Consider the following 26775-nt stretch of genomic DNA (forward strand, 5'->3'; position numbering starts at 1 on the left):
CGAGTCCTTGCTAGGGCAGTCAACCCGCGACCCGCCGCAACCGGGACAAGGTTCCCTCGCCGCCGCTGGCTCACTCGCGGCTACGGACCGCCCGTCGCCGCACGAAAAAGGGAAAATCCGATAGCCGCCGAGCCTCGTAGAAGCCGTTCCAGAGGGAAACGCCACGGGCTCAGGCCAGCATTCCCCGCGTTGCGGACAATTTCACTGCCGGCGGATAATCACCTCGCAGCAGGTCATTAGGCGCCACTGCACACCTGCCAGCCGTTGCTGCAGAGTCACTTTAAGGAGGGCAGGACGTCAAACGGGCCGACGTTGAGAAGGACAGGCACCACAGGACATTTTAATTTCCACTGTCTATCCTTTTAGAAATAAATTCGTAAAACTTTGTCAGCATGACCTGGAAGGACTCAGGATTCACACTCATAGCAGTCGAAGTTCCAAAACACGAAAAAATAATATTTTTTATATGTGAAATTTCATGTTTTTCTTCCATTTACTGTTGCCTGCATTTGTTGCTATAGGTGCAATTTTCTTCATAAGTAAGAGAGATTCTTCGATGAATTTTGCATAGCTTGATGGTGACTCCCACATACTTAACAAAATATAAACAAACCAAAGAGTGTGGCTTTTGTTGTCTCCAAAGAGTTTTGTGGAGGTAAAGATTTTCTTTGCTCATTTTTCGTTTTGTATGGCATTCTTAATAAAATATATATTTATTACATTTCTTTATTTATAACAATCAGTATTGTGTTTTTCATTGCAAAATAAGAAATTTGCAATGTTCAAACATAATACTAATTTCTCGATGGCGTGTTTGGCTTCCTCGGGAGTCCGCGTAATTATTGCTAGGTCATCAGCAAAAGCAAGGCATTTTATGTTGATCCGTTTGTCCTTTGTTCCCGTATTCATTCCAGGTATTTCTTTCTCCCACATCTTGATAATCTTGTCCAGTATCAGGTTAAAGAGGAGTGGGGACAACCCATCACCCTGTCTCACACCTGTCCTAATTTGAGTAGGTTCAGAAACTTCTTCTATGAATTTTACTTTTGAGGTTGTGCCTGTTAAAGTCTGCACATTTAATGAAGTAGTTTCGTTATCTACACCATATTCACGAAGTGCACTGAACAGACCAGTGTGATGTATCGAGTCGCATGCTTTCTTGAAATCTACGAAGCTGCCTACTGTGCGGTTCGGCGTATATTCTTTTGTTTTTTCTTTTACTCTGAGCTGCATAATGTCAGCAGCATAATGCCACTGTTCAGATTGACTTTTGTTAATTTAAAATATTATTCATAATAGTAAAATATTCAAAACAAAGATTAACAATTTACCAAATAGAATGATGTAGATGCTGTTGCTGCTTACCAAAAGGTAGTGATGTGTATCGTAATGTTGATGCCTGCTACGTTATTCCTACAGAACACTGTTTGGTTACCCTACTTACCCTCCTGACGGCTCTATACGAGTTAAGTAGACTTGAACTCATAGCGAGGTGTTTAGCTGGAAGAAGAGTACACTTTTTGTAAAGGCGCTCTCAGTTCGCCATTCCGGTATATCCACGCGGAGTGTTTGCAGCAAGGGTTATCCATCACCTGTTGCTGGCGGCACATAGTTTCACGCCTGCAGCAGCAGCCGCAACGGCTGACATGGGTAACAAACAGTCGGTGGGGTCGCCTGCCAAGACTCGCTTTCGTTAGCAGCACGACGGAACGCTTTACGTCACTCCCATTTTATGGATCCAGCTACGAACACTTCCCTTCCGGTTAATAACTCAGCGCTACATCGCACTTTGCCGTCCTCCGGTCTATGGTAACTTTTTTATTTATTCCTGTTGCTTAAATTTTCTGATTTTTCTCAAGAAACCATTCTCTTGATTTCTTTGTTACCTTCATTCTTCTCTTCCTATCTAGTGTTTGGTGTGTCTTCCTCTGCATTTCTGTTTAAATGAATAACTTTAATGGTGATATAATTCAAGTCAATTTCTTTTTTCCCCTTTTTGCTGTTGTACTTAGCATTTATGGCGCTAGGATAACTGCTGTGCAAGGTATAGTCGCTATATGCGATGTGGTGACTAACTTCTTTACCTCATATAAGTTTTGACTCGTTGGTAGTTTTTATTCACCTAGACGAATATTTCTGGTCTTATTAATTTTTTTTAATAGAACAATGGCAATTGTTTCGCCCAAGGTTATCCGATGTACATGGGACAAATGGAATGATGTAATTCTTTTGTAAGCCTTAGTAGAAATTACGAACAAAAAATGTATTAAACATGGGGATCTGAATGCCACACTATAGTTCGAGTCACGAACGATTGCTGTCGAGTTTGTTCTGCGCACCTACCTCGCGCGTTCTCCGAAAGCCAATGAGCATTCAGTAGCATTGTCAGCGCTCTGCTGTTAATGTCGTAGCTAACGCGATCCTTAAACGTCATCCTAACGAGGTGTTTAGGAAATTTCTATTCCATTTGTTGCGAGTTGTCATCGCTGATATCGGTGGTAACTAATAAATTCTGCAGAAGCACTCGATAGACATAATTTGCAGGATATACTCTTTCTTCAAGCGGAAAGCACGCACATGCGCGTACCGCAGCAGTCGTTTGGACTTGTCAATATTGCAACCACGTCTGTGCCTCGACATGAGTGAACCGTCGTCGTTCGTGGATCGGACCGTAGCCGCAAGCTTACGCCACTGGTGCCGCCGAGGCAAGTGATAAGTGAGGAATACGCCTGTCTCGACGGAGAGTCTGTAGTGGAGTAGACTCACAGATGGTGCACCATTTAACAGCACATAAATCCCTATATTATAGGTAATTTTACTCTGTAATTTCTTGCTGGACCCACAAAAAGATGTCTCACTGAATTTATCTCATGCAGATCTTTTGTCCTGCCACAATAAAAAAGAAATATATATCACGTCTGCATCTCGATGATTAAGGAAGTTAGGAAAATACTTTCGTCTTTGTTTCATGAATCTCTTGGTCACTACTCCTCGCAGAGAAAAGAGTTTATAAATAACCTTAAAGAGAGAAAAAAATTGTTGTTGTGGTCTTCAGTCCTGAGACTGGTTTGATGCAGCTCTCCATGCTACTCTTCATCTCCCAGTACCTGCTGCAGCCTACATCCTTCTGAATCTGCTTAGTGTATTCATCTCTTGGTCTCCATCTACGATTTTTACCGTCCACGCTACCCTCCAATGCTAAATTTGGGATCCTCTGATGCCTCAGAACATGTCCTATCAACCGATCCCTTCTTCTAGTCAAGTTGTGCCACAAACTCCTCTTCTCCCCAATTCTATTCAGTACCTCCTCATTAGTTATGTGATCCACCCATCTAATCTTCAGCATTCTTCTGTAGCACCACATTTCGAAAGCTTCTATTCTCTTCTTGTCAAAACTATGTATCATCCACGTTTCACTTCCATAGATGGCTACACTCCATACAAATTCTTTCAGAAACGACCTCCTGACAGTTAAGTCAATACTCGATGTTAACAAATTTCTCTTCTTCAGAAACGCTTTCCTTGTCATTGCCAGTCTACATTTTATATCCTCTCTACCTCGACTATCATCAGTTATTTTGCTCCCCAAATAGCAAAACTCCTTTGCTATTTTAAGTGTCTCATTTCCTAATCTAATTCCCTCAGCATCACCCGACTTAATTCGACTACATTCCATTATCCTCGTTTTGCTTTTGTTGATGTTCACCTTATACCCTCCTTTCAAGACACTGTCCATTCCGTTGAACTGCTCTTCTAAGTCCTTTGCTGTCTCTGGCAGAATTACATTGTCATCGGCGAACCTCAAAGTATTTATTTCTTCTCCATGGATTTTAATATCTACTCCGAACTTTTCTTTCGTTTTCTTTACTGCTTGCTCAATATACAGATTGAATAACATCGGGGACAGGCTACAACCATGTCTCACACGCTTCCCAACCACTGCTTCCCTTTCATGTCCCTCGACTCTTATAACTGCCATCTGGTTTCAGTACAAATTGTAAACAGCCTTTCGTTCCCTGTATTTTACCCCTGCCACCTTCAGACTTTAAAAGAGAGTATTCCAGTCAACATTGTCAAAAGCTTTCTCTAAGTCGACAAATGCTGAGAAAATTATTTTAGGTGAAAAATTAAGTACTTCACTGTGTCTTTGCAAGATTACCAAAATAAAACAACCTATACGAGAAAACATTATGTCGAACTTCAGACATGATAACTGTACAGGGTGTTTATAAATGAATGTCGAGGTTTTAACGCTTTATAATATTTATTACATTAAACTTACAGTTATAAATGGTATGTCGGATGGAAAACCAACTCAGACAAGGTTCCTTGGCGCTTCACTGTATTGATTGATAATGAATATTTTATTCGCGACAGAGTAAATGTACTTTCCCTACGTATCTCTTTGCTGACGTCACGAGCCATTTCTGCATCGGCTCCGTACCCAATCGCTCTGAAAGCGCCAGATTGCCAGCCGCCTCTGCTGGCCAGCGTGGGAACCTACCGCTCACTCGTTACACCGTGCGTACTGCAGCGCTGTTACAAAATTGGAAATAAAGTAACATGCTCTCTTGTTTATAAATAAGGGGTACCTTACAAATGGCATATCTCTTATGAGCTGTTTTTGTGATGTTGGCGCTCTCCTACCGTCACAAATACCCTCAGATCTGTCTGCGACACAACATGCGTAGGGTCAGCTCGTACGTAAACTCCGTCCCATTGCCAGCATCCATGATATCATTTACCAGTTGCAACAGCTGTGAGCCATCTTGCCTTAGGAGAGCATACAGGGTGTTACAAAAAGGTACGGCCAAACTTTCTGGAAACATTCCTCACAGACAAAGGAAGAAAATATGGTATGTGGACATGTGTCCGGAAACCCTTACTTTCCATGTTAGAGCTCATTTTATTACTTCTCTTCAAATCACATTGATCATGGAATGGAAACACACAGCAACAGAACGTACCAGCGTGACTTCAAACACTTTGTTACAGCAAATGTTCAAAATGTCCTCCGTTAGCGAGGATACATGCATCCGCCCTCCGTCGCATGGAATCCCTGATGCGCTGATGCAGCCCTGGAGAATGGTGTGTTGTATCACAGCCGTCCACAATACGAGGACGAAGAGCCTCTACATGTGGTACCGGGGTTGCGTAGACAAGAGCTTTCAAATGCCCACATAAATGATAGTCAAGAGAGTTGAGGTCAGGAGAGCGTGGAGGCCATGGAATTGGTCCGCCTCTACCAATCCATCGGTCACCGAATCTGTAGTTGAGAAGCGTACGAACACTTCGACTGAAATGTGCAGGAGCTCAATCGTGCATGAACTACCTGTTGTGTAGTACTTGTAAAGGCACATGTTCTAGCAGCACAGGTAGGGTATCCCGTATGAAATCATGATAACATGCTCCATTGAGCGTAGGTGGAAGAAACTAAAATGAGCTCTAACATGGAAATTAAGCGTTTCCGGACACATGCCCACATAAAATCTTTTGTTTATTTGTGTGTGAGGAATGTTTCCTGAAAGTTTGGCCGTACCTTTGTGTAACACCCTGTATACCGACTGTGTTACACCATTGATAACCGAATCTGTGAATGTGTCCAGACCATAGGGCGTGCAATGTTACACTGATTTGTACGCTTACACTGTCACGTTCTTTGTAAATTGGACTCGATTGTGTAATCATTGAAATAACATCACTCCTCCACTTCTGGGTGTTTCAGTTTTTTGTCAGGCAGTGTAGTTTTTCCCAATTGTTTTGCGTGTAAACTTACGACCCTCATAAACCGTTTTGCGCCGTAACATTCTCGGAAGACGTCTTCGTGGCGTCACAGTAGCAGGCATTGAGGAAAATTCTGGTGTCGCAGCCAGGCGTCCCAGTTTCGACGACACGTTTGTGCACTCGTAAAAGCCGCGACTTCTTTGTGCTCGTTTAATGACCGGTGCATAATAGTTTTACGTCGCTCCGTGAGAGCGCAGTGAAATTGCAGATAAGATTGCGGGATCCAGGACAAGGACAGGAGGTCGCACAGCTAGCTCACACACTGTCGGAACCCGATAGCGGAGCACGCGTCACTCCGGAAATGCAGCGCATTTATCACTTGCCGGAAGCGAACCGTAATCATAATTTTCCAGCTGAACGTAATGACGTGTCTCGAATACCAGAACGCCTTTTCAGAACATGCTACGCCGATCACCTTCGTGATAGTGCAACGCAGTTCAGCCATCAGCAACCTGTGGGCTGTGAAGCCCCATCACGCTGCACACAGAACTGTCACTGTTTTGTGCAGTCCTAACACCTCCAGGAAGACAGAGTTCAGCGACCCCTGTCAACGCTGATTTAAACGGCCGCTTGAGGATGCTACCGCCGGAGGTACACCAATCTCTGGCGGACATCTTTAACAGCATCCTCCGCTCTGGGACCTTCGCTTCCGCGTGGAAACGTGCGGAAGTGGTTGCCATCCAAAAGAGCGGCAAGGATCCACGCCAAGCAGCGAACTACCGGCCGATCAGTCTGTTCCCGTCCCTCTCAAAAGTGTTTGCTGCTGCGACACGTGACGGAACAGCAACTCATCCCCGAGGAGCAGTTTGGGTTCCGGAGCGGCCACTCTACCACGCAGCAGCTGTTGCGCCTCGTGGAGCACGCGATGCGAGCGCTGGAGACGCGGGAGTACCTGGGGGCGGTGCTTCTCGACGTCTCCGAGGCCTTCGACTGCGTGTGGCACGACGGCCTCGTGTACAAACTTTCTGTGCACGGGGTACCGGCGTCGCACGTCGTCCTGCTGCGCTCGTTTCTCTCGGGACGCACATTCCACGTCCGAGCAGATGGGGGCGCTTCCACCGACCGGCAGATTCGAGCGGGAGTGCCGCAGGGGTCGGTCCTCGGCCCCCTGCTCTACTCCCTGTACACCGCCGACGCCCCGCGGGTGGCACGCGTGGAGTTGGCACTTTGTGCCGACGACACGGCGTTGTTAACCCGCGGTATGAACGCGGCAGAGATGCGTCGCCGCCTCCAGCTCGGATGTGACGTCCTGGGCGCCTGGTCCACGAAATGGCGCTTAAAGTTCAACGCTGCGAAGAGTCAGGCTGTCGTCTTCAGCCGGACCCACCGCCGGTCACGATCGTGGGGGGCTCCATCCCGTGGTTGCGGACCGGCAAATACCTCGGGGTGACGTTGGACAGGCGCCTGACGTGGCTGCCACACGTCCGAGACGTCAGAGGGCGGGCAGTGGGGCGCTTTCGTGCGCTTTACCCACTGCTCAACCCTTCATCGACCATCCCTCCACGCCACGGCCTCACCATGTATCTGTCCGTTGTCCGGCCGGTACTGGAATACGCGGCCGTGGTGTGGGGTAACGCGGCAGCGACGCACATTGCGACGCTCCAACGCGTGCAAAATAGGGCGCTACGGCTTGCACTCCACAAGCCGCCTCGCTACAAGACGAGGCTGCTACACGAGGTAGCAGGCATCCCTTTCCTGCGGGATCGCTTCCGGCAAATCGCCAGAGTGTTCTACAGCAATGCAGAACACTCTTGCAGCCGCCTGATTCGTGGTCTGGGGCACCATGTCCACCACAGGCCATCGACACGTTGGCCCGACCTACTGCGAGAGTAGTCTTCTCTTGCAGCCCGATGTAGAAACAAAGGGCGTCACAATCAACGACGCCCAGAGAGGACATCTCAACACGTTAGGTCCCACTGCACCCCAAAGAGGTCAGCGCAGGAACAGCAGCCCCGCTGCTTAACCTGCCCCCACACCTGGCATATGTCGCCAGAGTTTTAGAGCGAGAGCGAAACAGCCGCTCATCGCTGGTCGGCTCAGTTCGGTCGCAGACTTCGAGAGCATTACTACTGAGTAATGTACTGAAGCGCCAAAGAAACTGTTATAGAAATGCGTATTCAAATATAGAGATATGTATACAGGCAGAATACGGCGCTGAGGTCGGCAACGTCTATATAAGGCAACAAATGTCTGGCGCAGTTGTTAGTTCGGTTGCTGCTGCTACAATGGCTTTATCAAGATCAAGTGAGTTTGAACGTGGTGGTATAGTCGGCGCACGAGCGATGGGACACAAATTCTCTGAGGCAGCGGCGAAGTGAAGATTTTCTGGTACGATCATTTCACGAGTATACCGTGAATATCAGGAATCCGGTGAAACATCAAATCTCCTACATCGATGTGGTCGGAAAAAGATAGTGCAAGAACGGGACAAACGACGACTGAAGCGAATCGTTAAACATGGCAGAAGTGCAACCCTTCCGCAAATTGCCGTAGATTTCAATTCTAGCCCATCAACAAGTGTCAGGGTGCGAACCATTCAACGAAACACCATCGATGTAGGCTTTTGGAGCCGAGGGCTCACTCGTGTACCCTTAATGACTACAAGACACAAAGCTTTAAGCCTCGCCTGGGACCCGTGTTCACTCCTGTGTGACGGGCGAACTGCTGCCCACAGGATCCATCTAATGGCAGAAACTGATGCTCTACTGCTATCGAGACGTGAATGACACCTTTATCCTGTCCGTTTGGCTCGTCCGATTAGTGTCGCACGGTAAATTCCATCTGCTGTAAGGGTATCTGCACCGTTCAATACTAAGCAACAGGTGGCTCGTTGAACACGCCCAGCTAAATGCCGTATGAGTCACTTTGCTCGCTTTACGCGCGCTTTTCAGGAATGTCCTGGAAACTCAGCTTTTCAATATAAGTTCGAGGAGTAGTCATAAAGTTTTAATCATCTCTTTGAGAACATCAAACTGCGACCAAGCAACTCCGATGTCAATCCTTCTCTACATGTTCAATCTCTAATACGATACATTTTCCCTAGTGTTACATGGCGGAAACCTCGGTTGCTGAAGTCTTTATTCTTAGCTGCTCAGGGATCGTCCCATCTCGAAAATCACTTCGTCGTCATTGTAGGAGTACTTGCCACGCAATGGATATTCAGTCGAGGAAAGAGGAAGAAGTTGCTAACTGACAATTCAGGAGAACACGGAGGTATGAGGCAAAATTTGATAGCCCAAAAATGAAATGTGTGTGACTTTGGCCTGTGCTTCTACAAGTACGTCTAGGTCTACATACTTCGTGAGCCACCTTACGCTGTGTGACGGAGGGTACTTTGTGCAATTAAAATACGGAACAATATCCCAGCCGGCCGTTGTGGCCGAGAGGTTCTAGGCGCTTCAGTCCGGAACCGCGCTGCTGCTACGGTCACAGGTTCGAGTCCTGCCTCGGACATGAATGTGTGTGCTGACCTTAGGTTAGTTAGGTTTAAGTAGTTCTAAGTCTAGGGGACCTCAGATGTTACGTCCCATAGTGGTTAGAACCATTTGAACCAATATCCCTAGCTTCGGTTTGTTGCAGAATCCTGGAATATAATAAATTTTCTTGAGACCGAGAAACTTATGTCCACTAATCAGCACGGTTTTAGAAAGCATCGCCCGTGCGAAAGTCAGCTTGCCCTTTGGTCACATGATATACTGCGAATTGTGGATGAAGGGCAACAGGGAGTCTACATATTTCTAGATTTCCGGAAATCATTTGACACAGTGCCCCACTGCAGGCTGTTAAAGAAGGTACGAGGATATGGAATATATTCACAGATATGTGGGAGGCTCGAAGACTTTTTAAGTTCTAAAACCCAGTATATTGTCCGCGACGGCGAGTGTTCATCAGAGACAAGGGTTTCGTCAGGAGTGCCCCAGGGTGGTGTGATAGGATAGCTGTTGTTCTCTGTATACATACATGATTTTGTGAGCAGAATGGGCTGCATTCTGCGGTTGTTTGCTGATGATACTATGGTACACGGTAAGGTGCGGAAGTTGAGTAACTGTAGGAAGACACAAAATGCTTAGACAAGATTTGTAGGTGGTGAGACGAATGGCGGCTGGCTCCAAATGTGGAAAAATGTAAGTTAATGCGGGTATGTAGGGAGAAACACCGTAACGATCGGATACAGCATTGGTAGTGTCGTGCTTGGCACAGTCATGTCGTTCAAACTCCTCGGTGTAACGTTGGTTCATCAGTACTGGATACCGCATATAGGACAGTACTACGACCCATGTTGGGTACTTTTAGAACGTTTCGCACCTGCACCAGGTCGGATTAAAGGAAGACAACTAAACAAATCAGAGGCGAGCTGCTAGATTTGTTACTGGTAGGTTCGAACAACACGTAAGTGTTAAGGCGATGCTTAGGAAACGCAAATGGGAATTCCTGGAAAGAAGGCGAAGTTATTTTCAAGAAACACTATAGAGAAAATTTATATAGCCGGCATTTGATGCTGACTGCCGAATGATTCTAAAGCCGTCAACATACACTGAATTTAATTGAATGAAATTTTATTGTTGCTTAGCTATTACAGGAATTGACAAAGACAAGTTACATTTATGCAAGTTATACATGGGTTGAAGATCAATATGTCACTATTGGTCTTCCATAAAATACAATACTTAAAATGAATTAATATGAAAACATTGCATCATAAATTACTCAGTTAAAGAAATTATGCCACGCGGGATTAGGCGAGTTGTCTAGGGCGCTGCAGTCATGGACTGTGCGGCTGGTCCCGGCGGAGGTTCGAGTCCTCCCTCGGGCATGTGTGTGTGTGTATTTGTCCTTAGGATAATTTAGGTTAAGTAGTGTGTAAGCTTAGGGACTGATGACCTTAGCAGTTAAGTCCCATACGATTTCACACACATTTGAACATTTTTAAAGCAATTATCCTGCACTCTCCAAACTAGTACCACTATCATACAGTGTGCGTTAGGACCACGAAGATAAGATACACGACATTAGGGCTCATACGGAGGCATATAGATAGTCGTTTTTCCTCGATCTATTTGCGAGTGGAACAGGAAATAATGATAGAAGGTGCCCTCTGCCAGACGCTGTACGCTGGTTTGCGGAATATGTATGAAGACGTAGAGGTACGTATATATTAGCAGCAAACAACGTTAGTTCCAAAAAGCAATATTACTCTGCCCGATGATGGATAAGTCTTCGCTCTTTTCGGCGGCGGTGAACCCACGTGTCTCCATTGCTTGCTTTGTTCCTTTGCTCGGTATCCTGCTGACGTACCCTGCACTCGGAGGCGGCTAAAGAAGTCAAAAATGGCTCTGGGCACTATGCGACTTAACTTCTGAGGTCAACAGACGCGTAGAACTTATAACTAATTAAACCTTACTAACCTAAGGACATCACACACATCCATGCCCGAGGCAGGATTCGAACCTGCGACCGTAGCGGTCGCTCGGTTCCAGACTGTAGAGCCTAGAACCGCACGGCCACTCCGGCCGGCTAGAGAAGTCACCATCGTAGGCGTGACGCAGATGCAACATTTACCCTACTGCCTCGGCGGACTTGGGCACTCGCGGAACCCTGAGACGGACGACATTTCTCATGTAAACAGCATCGTACAAGATGTTGGAAACTGTTCCATGAGAGATTTTCACTTTTTTCGCTTTCGTCTCGACTGTGATACTTCGCTCTTCGAACACCAGAGCCTCCTCTTGGAATTCCCGGTTCTTCACAAATATGTTCTGCCGCTTCGTTATTGTGTACTGACCACACTGTAAATGCGTCCTATTGACAGTGCCATATGACGGTCTATTGTTGCCGTACACTCTAACGAAATCATCACAGATGGTTGTAGCATTGTTCGCCTCGGCGAGTGCTACGTACTATGTACAGGGAGTACAGACATCTGGCTGCAGACAAACAAAAAATTAATTACGTTTATTTTTTCAGTGTATTAGTTAAGATTTTCTAGCCCCCCTTTGGTACCAACGGCCTTGCCGCAGTGGTAATGCCGGTTTCCGTCACCGAAGTTAAGCGCTCTCGGGCTGGCCTAGCACTTGGAGGGGTCATCTGCCGAGTGCTTTGGGCAAGCGGGTGCACTCAGGCTTTGAGGCCAATTGAGAAGGTATCTGTCTGAGACGTACCGGCTCTGGTCACAAAACTGACAACGACCGGGAGAGCGGTGTGCTGACCACGTGCCCCCCAGTATCCGCAGCCGGTGACGCCTAAAAATGAGGATGACACGGCGGCCGGTCGGTATCATTGCATCTTCAAGACCTGTTCGGAGGATGTTTGTTTGTTTTGCTTCCCCTGGCACTTGTCGTAACAGTTACTTTGCTCAAAACGTGCTGTTTTCAGAAGTGACCTAGAATCTCTACCTTTTAATTTAGGTACAGGAAGTAACAAAAAGATTTACAAAGATTGTAGGATTGCCTAACAGAATGACGTCTAGCTGACTGTGACTCTGGCTGCGTCGCACACATTTGGTCAGGAGCACAAGTAGAGATGGGAAAAACCGACCGCTTCAAGCCGACACTGGTATTTTAGTTCTGAATAACCGGTATTTTTCGGTATTTGTTTGATCTCTGTTATAAGAGGTGTCTTTTTATTTTTTTATTAAAAACCGAGTAAGAAAACCGAAATACCAGTTATTCATAGCAGCATTGCTAAAATTTTTCGTTTTTGAATAATCCTTTTGAAAAGTGGGGGCAAGTTTTATTTGTAAAATTCGCATTCGTTTGAAATACGGCGTTATTACAGAAAATGGGGAAAGCGATCGTAGCTATTTTAATAAAAATGCTGACAGAAACGAGCAAGAAAGATATAACATAAGAATTGGCCAGCATTGCTGAGACAATAATGTCCCTGTCGCCGTGTGTCGTGACTAAGGCCGGCCGCTGTGGCCGAGAGAGCCTAGGCGCTTCAGTCCGGAACTCCGCTGCTTCTACGGTCATAGGTTCGAACCCTACCTCGGACATGGACATGTTTGATGTCCTTATGTTAGTTACGTTCGTTCAAGTGGCTCTGAGCACTATGGGACTTAACATCTGAGGTCAACAGTCCCCTAGAACTTAGAACTACTTAAACCTAACTAACCTAAGGACGTCACACAACACCCAGTTTAGTTAGGTTTGAGTAGTTGTAAGTCTAGGGGACTGATGACCTCCGATGTCCCATAGTGCTCAGAGCCATTTTTTCGTGGCTAAGGTACGCTTGTACGCACACAGTGCCAGACTTGCCCCCCAGTCGGTGTTTAGAGTAGTTTCTCGCTGTCGTCGCCAGGCATCCGTTGTACTGTGGAACGGCACCAACCTTAGTCTGGAAATATTTTTATGAAGTGCTGTAGCAATGAAGTCAGTGCTTCATTTACTTTTAAACGTGGAAGATTTGTCTTCCATTTCTATGAAATAATGAAGGGAAAAGGAAATTACGGTCACAGTAATAAATTAAAATCTTAACAACAGTTTATTCATAGTGTACAATAAAATTAGAAAGTAGCCGGTCTGCTGCCTTTGACTACGTAATAATGCCTTTATCTTCTTGTAACCCTTGAATGCGGACAAATTAATAGAGTTCTTCAACCTTAGTTTTCACCATTTAGCAGTGAAGACTGTTCGTAATGCCCTAAAAGTGATATGACCCCCGATTACAACATGATTTTTGAGCAGACTTTCGGATAATTAGAATTAATAGCAGCATACTGTTGCTTTATCTTTCTTCTATTTCTACTTTTATTACAGGAAAAAAACAGCAGGAATAAAAATATATAAATTCGGTTATTTCAGAAACCGGTTATCTTCAACGGTTTTGACAGTCAGGCTACACTGGCGTGTGAGAAATGATACAACCGAAATACGGTTGATTCAGCGATAGCCGCCATCCCTAGTTGCAAGGCTGCGTGTCGACGCGGTAATTGGAAAACGAGAGCAGCCTCGCCCCCTTGAGAATCTGGTGGGGCTGGCGTTTTCTCCGGCTTTCGCTACGTCTTCCCCCTCCCTCCCCCGCGAGCGTCCGTCGCCCTGTGCTCTCGGCCGAGGAACCCGAGACCAGGCGCTCACTTTCCATTTCTCGCGCTCGCGCTACTTTCCTCTGAGGCGTCGCAACCGCCACCGAGAGTAACCTACAAGTCGTTGAAATTAAAGTGCAGGCGCTAACAAACGCTGCAGAAGCTTGCAAGTGGGTATGCTGAACCACTGCAATAACTTTCGTCAAGGGTAGGACCTGCTGTAAGGGTATCACATATAGCTGGAGCCGAGTTGTTTGGGACATGGACAGTCGTTGGATATTGTAGTCTTTAGATTTGAGCGCTCCTGAACTTTGAAGTACAGGGGTAAACCACCTTTGTAAAACAAAAACAGGTGGATAAACAGAAATCTAAAGTATGGGAAGAGCCTGTGATGCAGTCCTTTTGGAAGCCGCCATCTTGGGTGCAACACGCAATTTTCTAATAAACAGGGGGTCATGTGATATAATAAGCAGCGAGAGAGTTTCACAAAAAAGAAAGGTAGCTTTCATTTTAGCAGAGCATTATGCATTGACGACTTGTGCTCCATTTTGTAAAGAACAGGCAAATGCAGGTGATAGCACGTAAATGCTACACCATGTGCTCCACATATCGTTCAGCACGTTTAAATGTCATCACACGCTTCACCCATTTGTCAAGGACTTTAATGCATACACGTATCAGCAAATCAGCAGTCCGTTCCTTGATGTGTGCAAGCTTTCTGATCTTCATCGTACACACAGTACACTTCACATTTCCCTATAGATAGAAGGGTAACAGACTTAAATCCGGACAATGTGGCGATTGCTCCACCGGACATCAATGATCTGCCAGTCTCTTGGGAAAAGGGATATCCAGTATGCCAGGACAGCTAGTGCGTAATGCGGTGGGGCACCATCATACTGAAAGACAGTTGGAAATGTTGTATCTACAGACAGCAACGACGGTAGTACATCTGACAACTGCAGAAACAGTTTGCTGTTTGTGTACCCCGTATGACGAAACGCACAACATTTTGAGAACCCGTATCAAACATCGCACTGTATGCCTGGATGACACTGGTTGAAATTTTCAGCAAAAACCTAGGTGTTGAGTCACATTTCGAGAATGAGTAAAGTTATAGTCGAAAGAAAGGAACAGGTGCTCTTATCACATAATTTTGCATCTGCTTGATACGTCGCTTGGCCCCCTTTCCTTTTGGAGTTGCTTCCAAGATGGCGTCTAGTTAGGTTTAAGTAGTTATAAGTTCCAGGGGACTGATGACCTCAGAAAGTCCCATAGTGCTTAGAGCCATTTGAACCATTTTTGAAAAGTCATTTTCCACATTTTAGTTTAGAGGTGGAACACGGGCTTCGAAAAGCGAAGTGTGAGGAGGGAAATTAGACTTTATCTTATCAAGGGAACAGTTCCAGAATTCGCTTTAAGTGGTTTAGGGAAACCATAGGAAATCTGAAAATGGATGGATGGAAGAGTATTTCAGTATCTGTTAACACGAATGCGAGTCCAGTATCTTAACCAATGCAACCATTGCGTCACCTAGGATGTTTTTTAGCGGAGCGGGCCAAATTTGAGAGCTTTTTCTTTCTTAAAAAAAAAGAAAAAAATGAGATCCTTAAGATATGACGAACAAAACAATACATGAAATTTCTAAAATTCCCCATAATTTCTAACTTCACTTAATACTGTAAGATTTTGTAACTGGGAATTTCAACGTATATTTATCTTTGCCTGTTTTATGCATTATATATAGAGCATAACTAATTTAATCCTGTCGCAAGTTTCCTAAATTTTGTATTTGTAAGTGCCCCTTTCCTTTTGGAGTTGTATCCAAGATGGCGACTACCGAAGTGGTCGCCATGTTGGGAACATAACCTCACATTCCATCAAAATAAAGTGCAGAAAATAAAAGAATATCTAGAACAACGCTACACGGCGAAATGAAATGGAACAATCACACTTGTTAGTTGCAGGCAGAGCTAATAGCAGACTTCGCTTCATTATTAGGGTACCAGTAATTGTCTATGAAACACTTGTCCTGTCTGTAACGGATGAATGCTCGATCGTGGCGGAGGGGGAGGTGAGAGCGGAAAGACCTGTGCCAGGCTGAGTTAGCAGGGGATAGTGGGAGTATACAAAGACCCGCCAGGTTAGCCGAGAGCGCTAACACGTTGCTTCCTGGATGGAAACCGCCCAGCGGATTACCGTCGTCGGTCGGTGCGCCGGCCAGCCTGGATGTGGTTTTTGGGTGGTTTTCCACATCCCGCTAGGTGAATAACGGGCTGATTCCCACGTTACGCCTCAGTTACACGACTCGCAGACGTCTGAACACGCTCGCACTATTCCATTAATTACACTCGACGCAGACAGTAGGGGTACACTAATTCCGTCCCGGGGAGGGGGGGAGGGTGTACGGGGTGGCGGCAGGAAGGGATCCGGCCACCCCTTTCCACTAACCTTGCCAAATCCGTTCCTAACAATGCCGACCCTGCGTCAGAGCGGGACATGGCACCAGTGAAAGAAAGAAAGACAGAAGTGGGAGTATGCAAAGAAGGGTAGCGTGAATGACCGACGGCGAGATGGCCTCGCTTGAGTCAAAAAAATACTGCAAAATCTGTGATGGCAGACCGTCGATGACTGATGCTTAACACGTCGCGAAAACCTCCTGCATCCCGCCGGTCAGTGGCAGGTGAGCGCGAACAACAGGCGGGCACACTTTCCTTGGAGCGGAATGACGGCTTCGCGGCTGCAGCCTTGTGGAGAAAGTCGCGAGGGAAGAAAGTGCAAGTGTGTCGCTATGAGCTGCACCGAGCGCAGGCCGCATCTGCCTGCAGACTGCTGGCTGGAGCGCCGATCCACACACTGCCCCGTAGCAGCAGTTGTGCTTTGGAGAGCCTCAGCGTTCTGAGTAAACCGGTTCCTTCCAAATGAGGAAATTCGTGATCCAATTTAAATTTTGATTCATCGACAACTACCTGAAACTGGCTGAAACTGGAACCAAAGGAACGATAGAAAAGTCTTGATTAAAAACAGTCTTGGTTGCAATTTTTTTTTTTTTTTTCAACTACGCGTTTCGCCTTATTTAGGCATCTTCAGGTTATCTTAATTTGGTATGTCTTAGAAGGGTCCAAAGCACGTCTTCGAATATATCAGGCCAACATCGCCTTCGTTAAACTCAGTAAAAACTTTTCTTGATGGACGCGACTGACACCAAGACCTGCATAACGCGTTCCCGTTCACAGGAGCGAGTAACAGAATAAGATGGGGCTCAAGTAGTAAGCATAATGCCAAATTGTAACCAAGACTGTTTTTAACCAATACTGTTAAGCACTGGTTTGCTGTATCCAGCATATGGATTGGAAGAGTTTCGATAGAAAAGTCATAAACAACAGGCCAGTTATGGGTTCACACAAAATATTTTAAGGGTAGATGTTAGTGTCGAGGTCCAGTGAACCGGCCAGTCTGTGGATGGTTTTTAGGCGGTTTTCCATCTGCCTCGGCGAATGCGGGCTGGCTCCCCTTAATCTGCCTCAGTTACACTATGTCAGCGATTGCTGCGCAAACATGTTCTCCACGTACGCGTACACCACCATTACTCTACCACGCAAACATAGGGATTACACTCGTCTGGTGTGAGACGTTCCCTGGGGGGCCGAACTACACAGTAACCCTGGGTTCGGTGTGGGGCGGCGGAGGGGTGAAGTGGACTGCGGTAGTCATCGTGGGGTTGCGGACCACAGCGGCTGCGGCAGTGACGTTTCTAGGTCCCCGGTTAACATGACATAACATAACAAGTGAAGATGTGGTAATGTTTCCACCAAATATGTCGAGCCTCGTTTTTCATGTTACTCAACTTATTCGTGCAGCGAATTTGGAAGTAGTATTGTCAATTTGACCATGTTTGGACTCTTATTTTTCTTACTGTAAGTAAGATAGTAGATGGTAATATAGGCAGATGTCGGTGAAGAATTAGAAGTAACGTCTCTAAAGTGCCTCTATAAGAATTTCTAAACAAACCTCGGTAGAATTTTACATTGCGGCTGTCGAAATACATGCATTTAATCATGGCGTAACTTTATAGTTAATGCAACTCCATTGCTCCATTTGCTTTACATCGTTAAATCGAATAGCGACCAAGCAAATATTTGTACAGCATTGCGTGATTTTACTGCGCCGCGCGGGATTAGCCTAGCGGTCTAGGGCGCTGCAGTCATGGACTGTGTGGCTGGTCCCGGCGGAGGTTCGAGTCCTCCCTCGGGCATGGGTGTGTGTGTTTGTCCTTAGGATAATTTAGGTTAAGTTGTGTGTAAGCTTAGGGACTGATGACCTTAGCAGTTAAGTCTCGTAAGATTTCACATACATTTGAACATTTTTTTTTATTTTACTGAAACTGCTGCCGTTCTCTTGATTGATGTTATGGGCGTTAGCTGATGGACGAGTAGTAAATTTATGATCTGGAGGATGCAAAAAAAATTGCCTTAAATTTTATCAAACTCCTTTGCTAGAAGCTGCTTTCTGAGCATTCTTAGTGATGTGTCATGCGCTGGCTGAAGTAAAATGTAGAGTGGCTATATGAAACTTAATTTTGAAGCAATTTGTATTTCGTGGTTTGGTTTGTACTCTTGTTTTTCGATTTTTAACAACGTAGGGCGCTCTGCTTCCCACTTTATTACACATTCTTAAATTAATGTACTGCTTTTTTTTAGTATCATGGTCTTTTCTGTGCAGTGCTGTAACTGCATAGTTGTTCAAATGGCTCTGAGCACTATGCGACTAAACATCTGTGGTCATCAGTCGCCTAGAACTTAGAACTAATTAAACCTAACCTACCTAAGGACATCACACACATCCATGCCCGAGGCAGGATTCGAACCTGCGACCGTAGCAGTCGCGCGGTTCCGGACTGAGCGCCTAGAACCGCGAGACCACCGCGGCCGGCTGCATAGTTGTATTTCGTGTAGTATTTCAGGTACTTGCTCAAACATTTCATTGTGGATAATCTAACGTGCCATTTATATCAATTCTCGTTTTATAAATTCAAATGTCACCTATGACCAGCGAGCGCATCTACTACAGTCACTCAGCAAAGATCGTCACTAACTCAAAAACAAATCTAGCGTGGCACAAATGGGAACCTTATCGTAAAAGAAATGGAAGATAAATAAAGATGTGTGGTTCAAATGGCTCTAAGCACTATGGGACTTAACATCTGAGGTCATCAGTCCCCTTGACTTGGAACTACCTAAGCCTAACTAACTCCACTGTTTATACATGCCGGAGGCAGGATTCGAACCTGCGACCGTAGCAGCAGCTCGGTTCCGGACTGAAGCCCCTAGAAGCCCTGGGTCACAGCGGCCGGCATAAAGATGTATGAGGTCAGGATAAAGATGTTTACTAGTTTCGAGTCCAAAAAACTGGCGCCAACGCTATAAAACAAATCAGACATAACTAAATCAAAAATGCATTTCAGTTTTCTGTTATTTACAATAAATTCGTGAACTCCAGCCTTGGCAGTACAAAACATTCACATTTCGTGTCACGCAGTGCTAACCTGCCACGCATCCTTTCAAAGCCTACGGTTAGTTGGTTTCTACTTGGCAGTATTAGCTGTCGACAGGAAGCAACTGCTCGGTCAGAATGCTGTAGGCAACAGGTGGTGGTGCGACCTGTCTGCTTGTAAACAAAACCGAAGGCTGCCCGTGCCAGGGAAAGTGAATCCACGAGTGGCCGGCGGCGGCAGCAGAGCGGGAAACCTGCAGCGCCGTGCCGTGCCGGCCGCAAGCCGCTGCTTTCTCGTCCCGGGGCGGCGCCGCTAATCATACAACCGAGAGGAAAGCCGACCGCAATTACCGTACCTTCCCCCCACCCCCACCTACAGTGCTCCACAGGGAGTACACACTATTAAGACGAACGTTGTTCCAGTACAGTTACTGACACTGTCTTACCAGATTCCCCATCACTCAAGAGCTATTGGCGTTGTCACAATCGCCATTACAGCTCCTAGTGTTTTACATTATTTCTTTAATTGGACCATCTTTCTTCCTTGTTCCGTATGCTGTAAAGTTGGCGTCCAGTAATGCTACATTTTTCTCTGTTATCCTCTTTTTCTCAATACCGCCTTTTTAGACACTCGGCTTCTCTCACAGTGTCTTGCAATTTTGCGTCGTGACAGAATCCTGCCCGGCAGGGTAGCCGCGTGGTCTGAGGTTTCCCCCATCGGAGGTTCGAATCCTCCCTTTGGCATGTGTTGTCTTTAGCGTTCAAAAATGGCTCTAAGCAATATGGGACTTAACATCTGAGGTCATCACTCCCCTAGATTTAGAACTACTTAAACCTAACTAACCTAAGGACATCACACACACACACATGCCCGTGGCAGTGATGTCTATGGCCCTCTGAGTGTCGAGGACGAGTAGCGCGAGCTGGGTTTCACACGGTCGTCTCTTTCGAAACCCCTGCTGATTCCTAGAGAGTAGATTTCTGGTCTCCTCTAGTCTGTTCCTCCTTTAGTGGTGTCGCCGTCGACCACTACGGTCGGATTCTGTTCTGAAAGCGGAGCTGACACTTTTGCAGCCAAAACACGCGCCAAAGTGGACTTCGGGGGATAATTAGGGAAGAGAGTCAGAGTCGAAGCTGAAGGCGAAACCACTGACGGGCCGGCGCCGAGCGCGGTGAAAGCTGCAGCGCGGCCGAGAACCGACAGCGAGAGTGTGTTGACCCCGCGGAGCCTGCAACTGAGTCACTGGGTCACTTTCGCCTGTGGCGAGCGCGCTCGGAGCGCCGTGCGCATGCGCGGGTCCGCTCCGGCGCCCCCCACCACCTCTCCCGCGGCGGCGGAGGCGGCGGCGGCGGAGGCGGCGGCGGCGGGTTCCGGCTCCTCAGATACGTGCGGACCGCCTTTGCGCAAGGACTCGCTGTAGCTGCAAACCGACACGTCCGTCGTAGCTTTTGTTGTTGTTGTTGTTGCTGCTGCTGTTGTCGTCAGCGGCTACTGACGTCGCCGACAGTCGACATCGTTCCCGCCGGCGGGTCGGTGGTGCCGCGCGACACACTCGGCTAAGGACGTTTCGCGATGACTGTGAAGGACCCGAGTAAGGCGGCAAGCGCGTGTGCGTCTCCTGTGACGGCGGCGCCGGCAGCTGCCACCGTGCCGGCGTTCTCCGTGGACAGTGACAACCTCATAGGCAGGGTGCTCGAAGGTAAGCACGGGCCTACAGCGGCGCCTTCTGCCTACGTCACGACGCACGCGCAGTGCGCGCTCCTTTCTTCCCCTGCTGCCCTCTGTGTAGCCTTGCCCTTGACCTCTTGACCCCCTCCCCACCCCTCGCACTGAAACCTACTACTGTCGTTATTTTATCCGACATTTTTCTCTGTACAGAGAATATTCGTATATGTTGATATTTTTACTGCTCCAAAATTCCCCCCTCGTCCGATTTCGGACCTCGGACTACTTTCAAGTGTAACAAGTGAACAAAGCAGCCACTCCTTCAGCTGTACTGGACTAGACATCAATATTATTCGTCGATCCATTATTCGGTCAGTTAGACCAATGGTTTCCACTGAAAAGAATTGTCATCAAATTCTTTTTTTTTTCGCCTCCACGTCTATCTTCACAATTCGTCTGCTACCACTGCATTTAGCTAGTCCCGAGTTCGGTGGGACAATTGTTACCTTTGTCCTCTGCTGTAGCAGAGACGCTGCAGACTCAGGTGTCCGTAAAAGTCTCAGGCGCTGCGGTCATGGACTGTGCGGCTGGTCCCGGCGGAGGTTCGAGTCCTCCCTCGGACATGGGTGTGTGTGTGTGTTTGCCCTTAGGATGATTTAGGTTAAGTAGTGTGTAAGCATAGGGACTGATGACCTTAGCGGTCACGTCCCATAAGATTTTACACACATTTGAACATTTTTTGTCCCTAAAATCATACACTAGTTTGCACAAAAACTCTTTCCACCACTTACTCCTTTGGTTCTTCCTCGGTTAATTAACCTCTTCCTGAAATAATGCCAACGCTGCAAGCAGCTATTTTCAGATTTTAAACGGCAGGAGCAATTCGGCAGCTACTGCTTCTACCTCTGTTTCCCTCCCCTGTGTCTCTTAGGCCCTGCCCCGTCACTCCCACGCACATACCTGCACATGCATGACCGAGCGAGGTGGCGCAGTGGTTACCACACTGGACTCGCATTCGGGAGGACGACGGTTCAATCCCGTCTCCGGCCATCCTGATTTAGGTTTTCCGTGATTTCACTAAAATCGTTTCAGGCAAATGCCGGGATGGTTCCTTTGAAAGGGCACGGCCGATTTCCTTCCCAATCCTTCCCTACAGCGAGCTTGCGCTCCGTCTCTAATGACCTCGTTGTCGACGGGACGTTAAACACTAACCACCACCACCACCACCACCACCACATGTATGCACGTGCAAACTGCTTGTTGCCTTAGCACTAGAGTGGCAAGACGTCTGTAACATAGACTCTGTGCAGACATAGTTTTCTCTGTTGGCAAATCTCATCAGTCAGGTTCAGCATCCCACACTGTTTCACCTTTCTTGACTGTGGAAGACATCAAAAGTTCGTGATCCTAATCACAACGGAGACAGAATTATAAAAGTGCATTTTATCCAACACGTATTTTTTTATGTACATAGCTCTTTTGACCTTGCTGCATTTCGGAAGTTTGTACGTAAATGATCTGTAACAATGCTAGTTATTAATATCTTGCGATCCGGTTTCAGCTGCTGTTGGTAACATGAAATCACTATTACTTACTGTCCTATAGCACAGTTCTCCTTCGTGTAAGACATTTTAAATGCCCAACTGTTGCCTAACGGGCGTCGAAAATTTGCTTTAATACCCGTTGCCAATGAAAGCAGCTTGAATACGCATATTTATTCTGCCAGTTTCGCTTCTTGTAGCTCGTACATTTGTTTCCGCTTTCGTCAAAAAGCACGCGGTTTCGACGTATCGATACCAATTCATTTGGAGCCTTTGTCACCTCGTTCACATTCGTCGGCATCTGCACAGGTTGTTTGACGCTGGTTGATTCCCTGCCACACGCTCTCTGTTGCTCCGCGGAGGGCATTGCATTTTTTTTTTTTTTTTTTTTTTGCTACAGTTGTAACTTGTTTCGGTAAACACTACCGTTATCGTCATTTTCTTTGTCTTGCCTGCTGTTCCTCGAACTGCTAGTGTGTTCTTCTATAGCCTATTGTTAAATAATAAAAATTCATTATTTTTGCAAGCTGGTTAACCAGTTGAATTGTTTTGGAGTATCAACGAGATCTAATGGGACGTCCCTGCATTGGTGTGAACGAATAAAACGTAGGAAATTGCTTAAAATGTGTGACAGTGGTGTTTAACCAATACTTTTAAGTTTCATAATGATATAAGAATAGTGCATGGTTCATTTATAGATTGCTGTAAGTAGCTGCGGCTAGAGAAGATAATTTTACTTTGCACTTGGACATGTTTTGTAGGCTATTTCCGCGATTGTTTTAAATGTAAATAAAAACGTGCTGTAAACACAGTCTTGTTTATGACGTGTGTTCCGGACAGGGTGTTCCGTCATCACGTGAAAAGTCCAGTAGCAAAACACTGTACTCGATGATGGAACAAAGCCTTTGGAGTGCGTCGTAAATATACAGAATGTAAAGTTAAGTTCATTTTCTTCTGGGTGGGCACTACAGCCTTGATAAATTAGAGATAAAAAAAATTTCATTCGACGCGGCTGTATTCTAGAACAGCACCACTAATTGCGAGCATGGCCCACTGTCAAGTGCATCTACAGCAGATGTTGATACATAGCGTTCATCGTTGCACGAGGAGACGAGGACGATGTATTCACATCTGTCATGGACGCACTTGAAAGTGGGTCATGTTCGAAAGTAGTAGTGCTGATCAGAATACGACTGTTAAATAAGGCCCAGTGGAATGACGTTTTTCCTCCTTAAAATTGATTAGTTACTAGGAAGAAGACAACAGGCCGGGAGTCAGACAAAGTGGTTGGCAGAAAGAAAGAGTCAGTCGTGCTACCGAGAGTGAACGCTGGGAGAGAGAGAGAGAGTGCAGGGCGGCGTCGGTTTCTCCGCTGCGGCGATGTGGGTCGCGCCAGGTCGTTGCCCCGGCGCGCGAACGCGGCCACCGGCGCGGTCGTCGCCCCGCGCGGCCTACTCTACCCCCACCGCTGACCCTCCCCCCTCCCCCTCCCCCCTCCCCCTCCTCGCTCCTTCCCCCTCCCCGCCCGCCAACCAGCCGCGGGCCCCGTACGGAGCGTGTAAGCGGACGCGTTCTCTCCTCGTTTGCAAGTGGTTACGTCCGAAAGGTCGAGAAGTGGCATCCTCATTAGGTCACGCACGACAGCAAAACACTCGTCATCTGCTGGCGACGTCGGCGAAAGTCATTCTAGCTGCCAGGGGCGTGCTGCGAAGGGAGAGCGAAGCCAGCACTTTCGCTGTTCTTCACCTCCGTTCGATCCGCTTTCGTCAGCGGTTCTCGGAGCTGTGACAACGACCTCAATTGAACTCACTTAACAACCTCTACCGAGCTAGCGACAGTGCACTACAACCCTTATTATTTCGGATCTCATCGTTCGTTTAGTATCAAACGCGAGAGCGCTTTCACTGTTTTGGACCCCTCTCGGATTTCTATTTCTCAGAATTCTCGGAGCTATAAGAACGGACACATTCCAAATCCACCCGAGTATGACCTGTAACAAGCAATTTATTCCGGGCCATAATACACTCCACCCCCCCCCCCCCCCCCAATTACGTCAGAATTTAGAAATTTTATGAAATTTCCTCTCGTTGCTACCAAACTTTGTTTCCATTGTTAGCTTCAAGAAGATGCTGGGGTCATTATTTCTGGAAGACTACCCTTAACAACACGTATGTCCTTCTAAACAAGCAGAAGAGGTTACATCAAATCAAGCAGAAGAAAATTATGCGAGTTAGACATTAATCGTGAAGAAACTACACCTACTTTCTAATTGGCACCGTCTGCTATCAGCTCACTACAGAATACTCCACGAGAGAAATACTTGTGACGGAGAAGCAAAGCAAGCAGATTGGATTATTAAGGACTGGACGCATCATTGACGAAGAGACCTTTAGATACAGGGGACAAGCTCGTACTGCAAAAGGGGGGGAAAAGAATTTGGACCCCTTCTTTGCAAAGGTAGCATCCTGGCATTTACCTTAACCCGTTTAGGGACGCTCCGGAAATCCCAGATTTGTATGTCCGAACTGGGCTTTGAATCACACCTACTCCGAATATGAGTTCAGTGTCTTAACAAACGCATCCCTCTCTCAGTAGTAGAGAGACAGAGGAGTTAAGAGACCATGTGGTGTCATACATCGCCTTGGACTTAGTTTGTATCCCAATTACTTGATGAGGACAATAGAGGTTTGTCTTCACAGTACTGTGGCTACTGGCAACACCGTTGGAAAGACACTGATGTCGTTAACGAGTCATTTTTATTGTACAGTTCTATAGCACGTATTGGAGTTCTATATTTCAATTAGCTGGAGATTATATATATATATATATATATATATATATATATATATATATATATATATATATATGTCACTAATGCCGATATTGTGAACAGCACGATGTACTTTTTGCCAGTTGTTAGAGGATGATATTCAAAATTATTTTCGGAACCAATGCATATCCCAGTACTTCTCTGCAACGACAGACAGACGTATATCAGTATCTTCTGTACGAAGTAGGATTACTGCATTGACTAACTGCACACACTGCGTGTTGGCGAGGTTTATTCCCTGGTGAAATCACTGGCAGTTTCACCTTCAAGTCAATGGCCTGGCATCGAGCGAGGTGGCGCAGTGGTTAGCACACTGCACTTGCACTCGGGAGGAAGGCGGTTCAAACCCGCGTTCGGCCATTCCAGTTTAGGTTTTCCGTGATTTCTCTACATCGCTTCAGGCAGATGCCGGGTTGGTTTCTTTGAGAGGGCACGGCCGACTTCCTTCTCCATCCTTCCCTAATCCGACGGGACCGATGGCCTCGCTGTTTCGTGCCCTACTCCAAACCAGCCAACCAACCAATGGTTGTGGTCTCAATGGACGGACATGTGATCAACAGACTGCCCACGAGCCGTCAACGTCAGCTTCCCAAACTGGAGCATCCACGTCCGTTTCTCAGCTGTCATCACAAGACTTGCCGTTACCGTTTCCCCACCTTGACAGAAGTACTGTTTGTTATGGTGAGTAATGTGGCGTCGGTAGTTACACCCAGTACGTAGCGCATTGAAATGAAATGATCGTGTGCCATTATTGTCCGGGATACCCAAGTCTGTTCGGGGGTCTCGTGCAAGTCCGCGAGGACGATGATGATGATGACAAGACCCAGTCTCCGAGCGGATAAAATCTTGAACCCCGCCGGGAATCGCGTCCCCCCCCCCCCCCTCCGTATGGCAATAAAAATGTCCGTTAGTCCGTTGGTTTGGGGGAGGGGACCAAACAGCAAGATCATCGATCCCATCGGATTAGGAAAGGATGGGGAAGGAAGTCGGCAGTGCCATTTCAAAGGAACCATCGTGTCATTTGCCTGTAGCGACTGAGAGAAATCACGCAAAACTCAAATCAAGTGTCTGAGAAATGGGCAGCAGCTGGTAGTCGTGAGAGACCAGTGGGTGAGAGGTGGAGCCCCAGCGACCGGAAGCATAGGGATGGGAACGGCGCGCTAAGACGCAACAAGTGGGTCGCCAGCGTGGCGCAAGGAGCACACCCTGGCGTCGCGCCTGCGCTCCCCGTCTCTCTACGGTCAAGGGATACCACATCACTGAGATCATAGCGGCGGTACCTAAAGCTCTATTTCTCCTGCAACAAAGTCTCAGCGAGAGCCAGCCATGTAGCGAGCATTAATGGCAACATTTTCATTCGTGTGTCTGAATCTCTTTATTCGAGTGACTTCGGAGATACCTTGCGCCATCAGGGACCTCTATTCACCGAGGAGTCAAGCAG

The 26775-nt window shown here is 46.8% G+C and overlaps 1 protein-coding gene across 2 annotated transcripts in view; it reads left to right on the top strand.

Moving 5' to 3' along the window:
- LOC126353907 (ecdysone-inducible protein E75) overlaps positions 1–26775 on the top strand; it is a 407934-nt gene that overhangs the window by 239113 nt on the left and 142046 nt on the right. The window contains exon 1 of one of the 2 annotated variants that reach the window (XM_050003137.1): positions 20677–20997. The exons of the other annotated variant lie outside the window; for it this stretch is intronic. Coding sequence (XP_049859094.1) covers positions 20871–20997 — 127 coding nt within the window. The 5' untranslated portion in view covers positions 20677–20870. Of the gene's footprint in view, positions 1–20676; positions 20998–26775 lie in introns of those variants that run through there. 2 annotated transcript variants of the gene reach the window in all.

Source organism: Schistocerca gregaria, chromosome 3 (genome assembly GCF_023897955.1).
Source record: "Schistocerca gregaria isolate iqSchGreg1 chromosome 3, iqSchGreg1.2, whole genome shotgun sequence".
Lineage (NCBI taxonomy): Eukaryota > Metazoa > Arthropoda > Insecta > Orthoptera > Acrididae > Schistocerca > Schistocerca gregaria.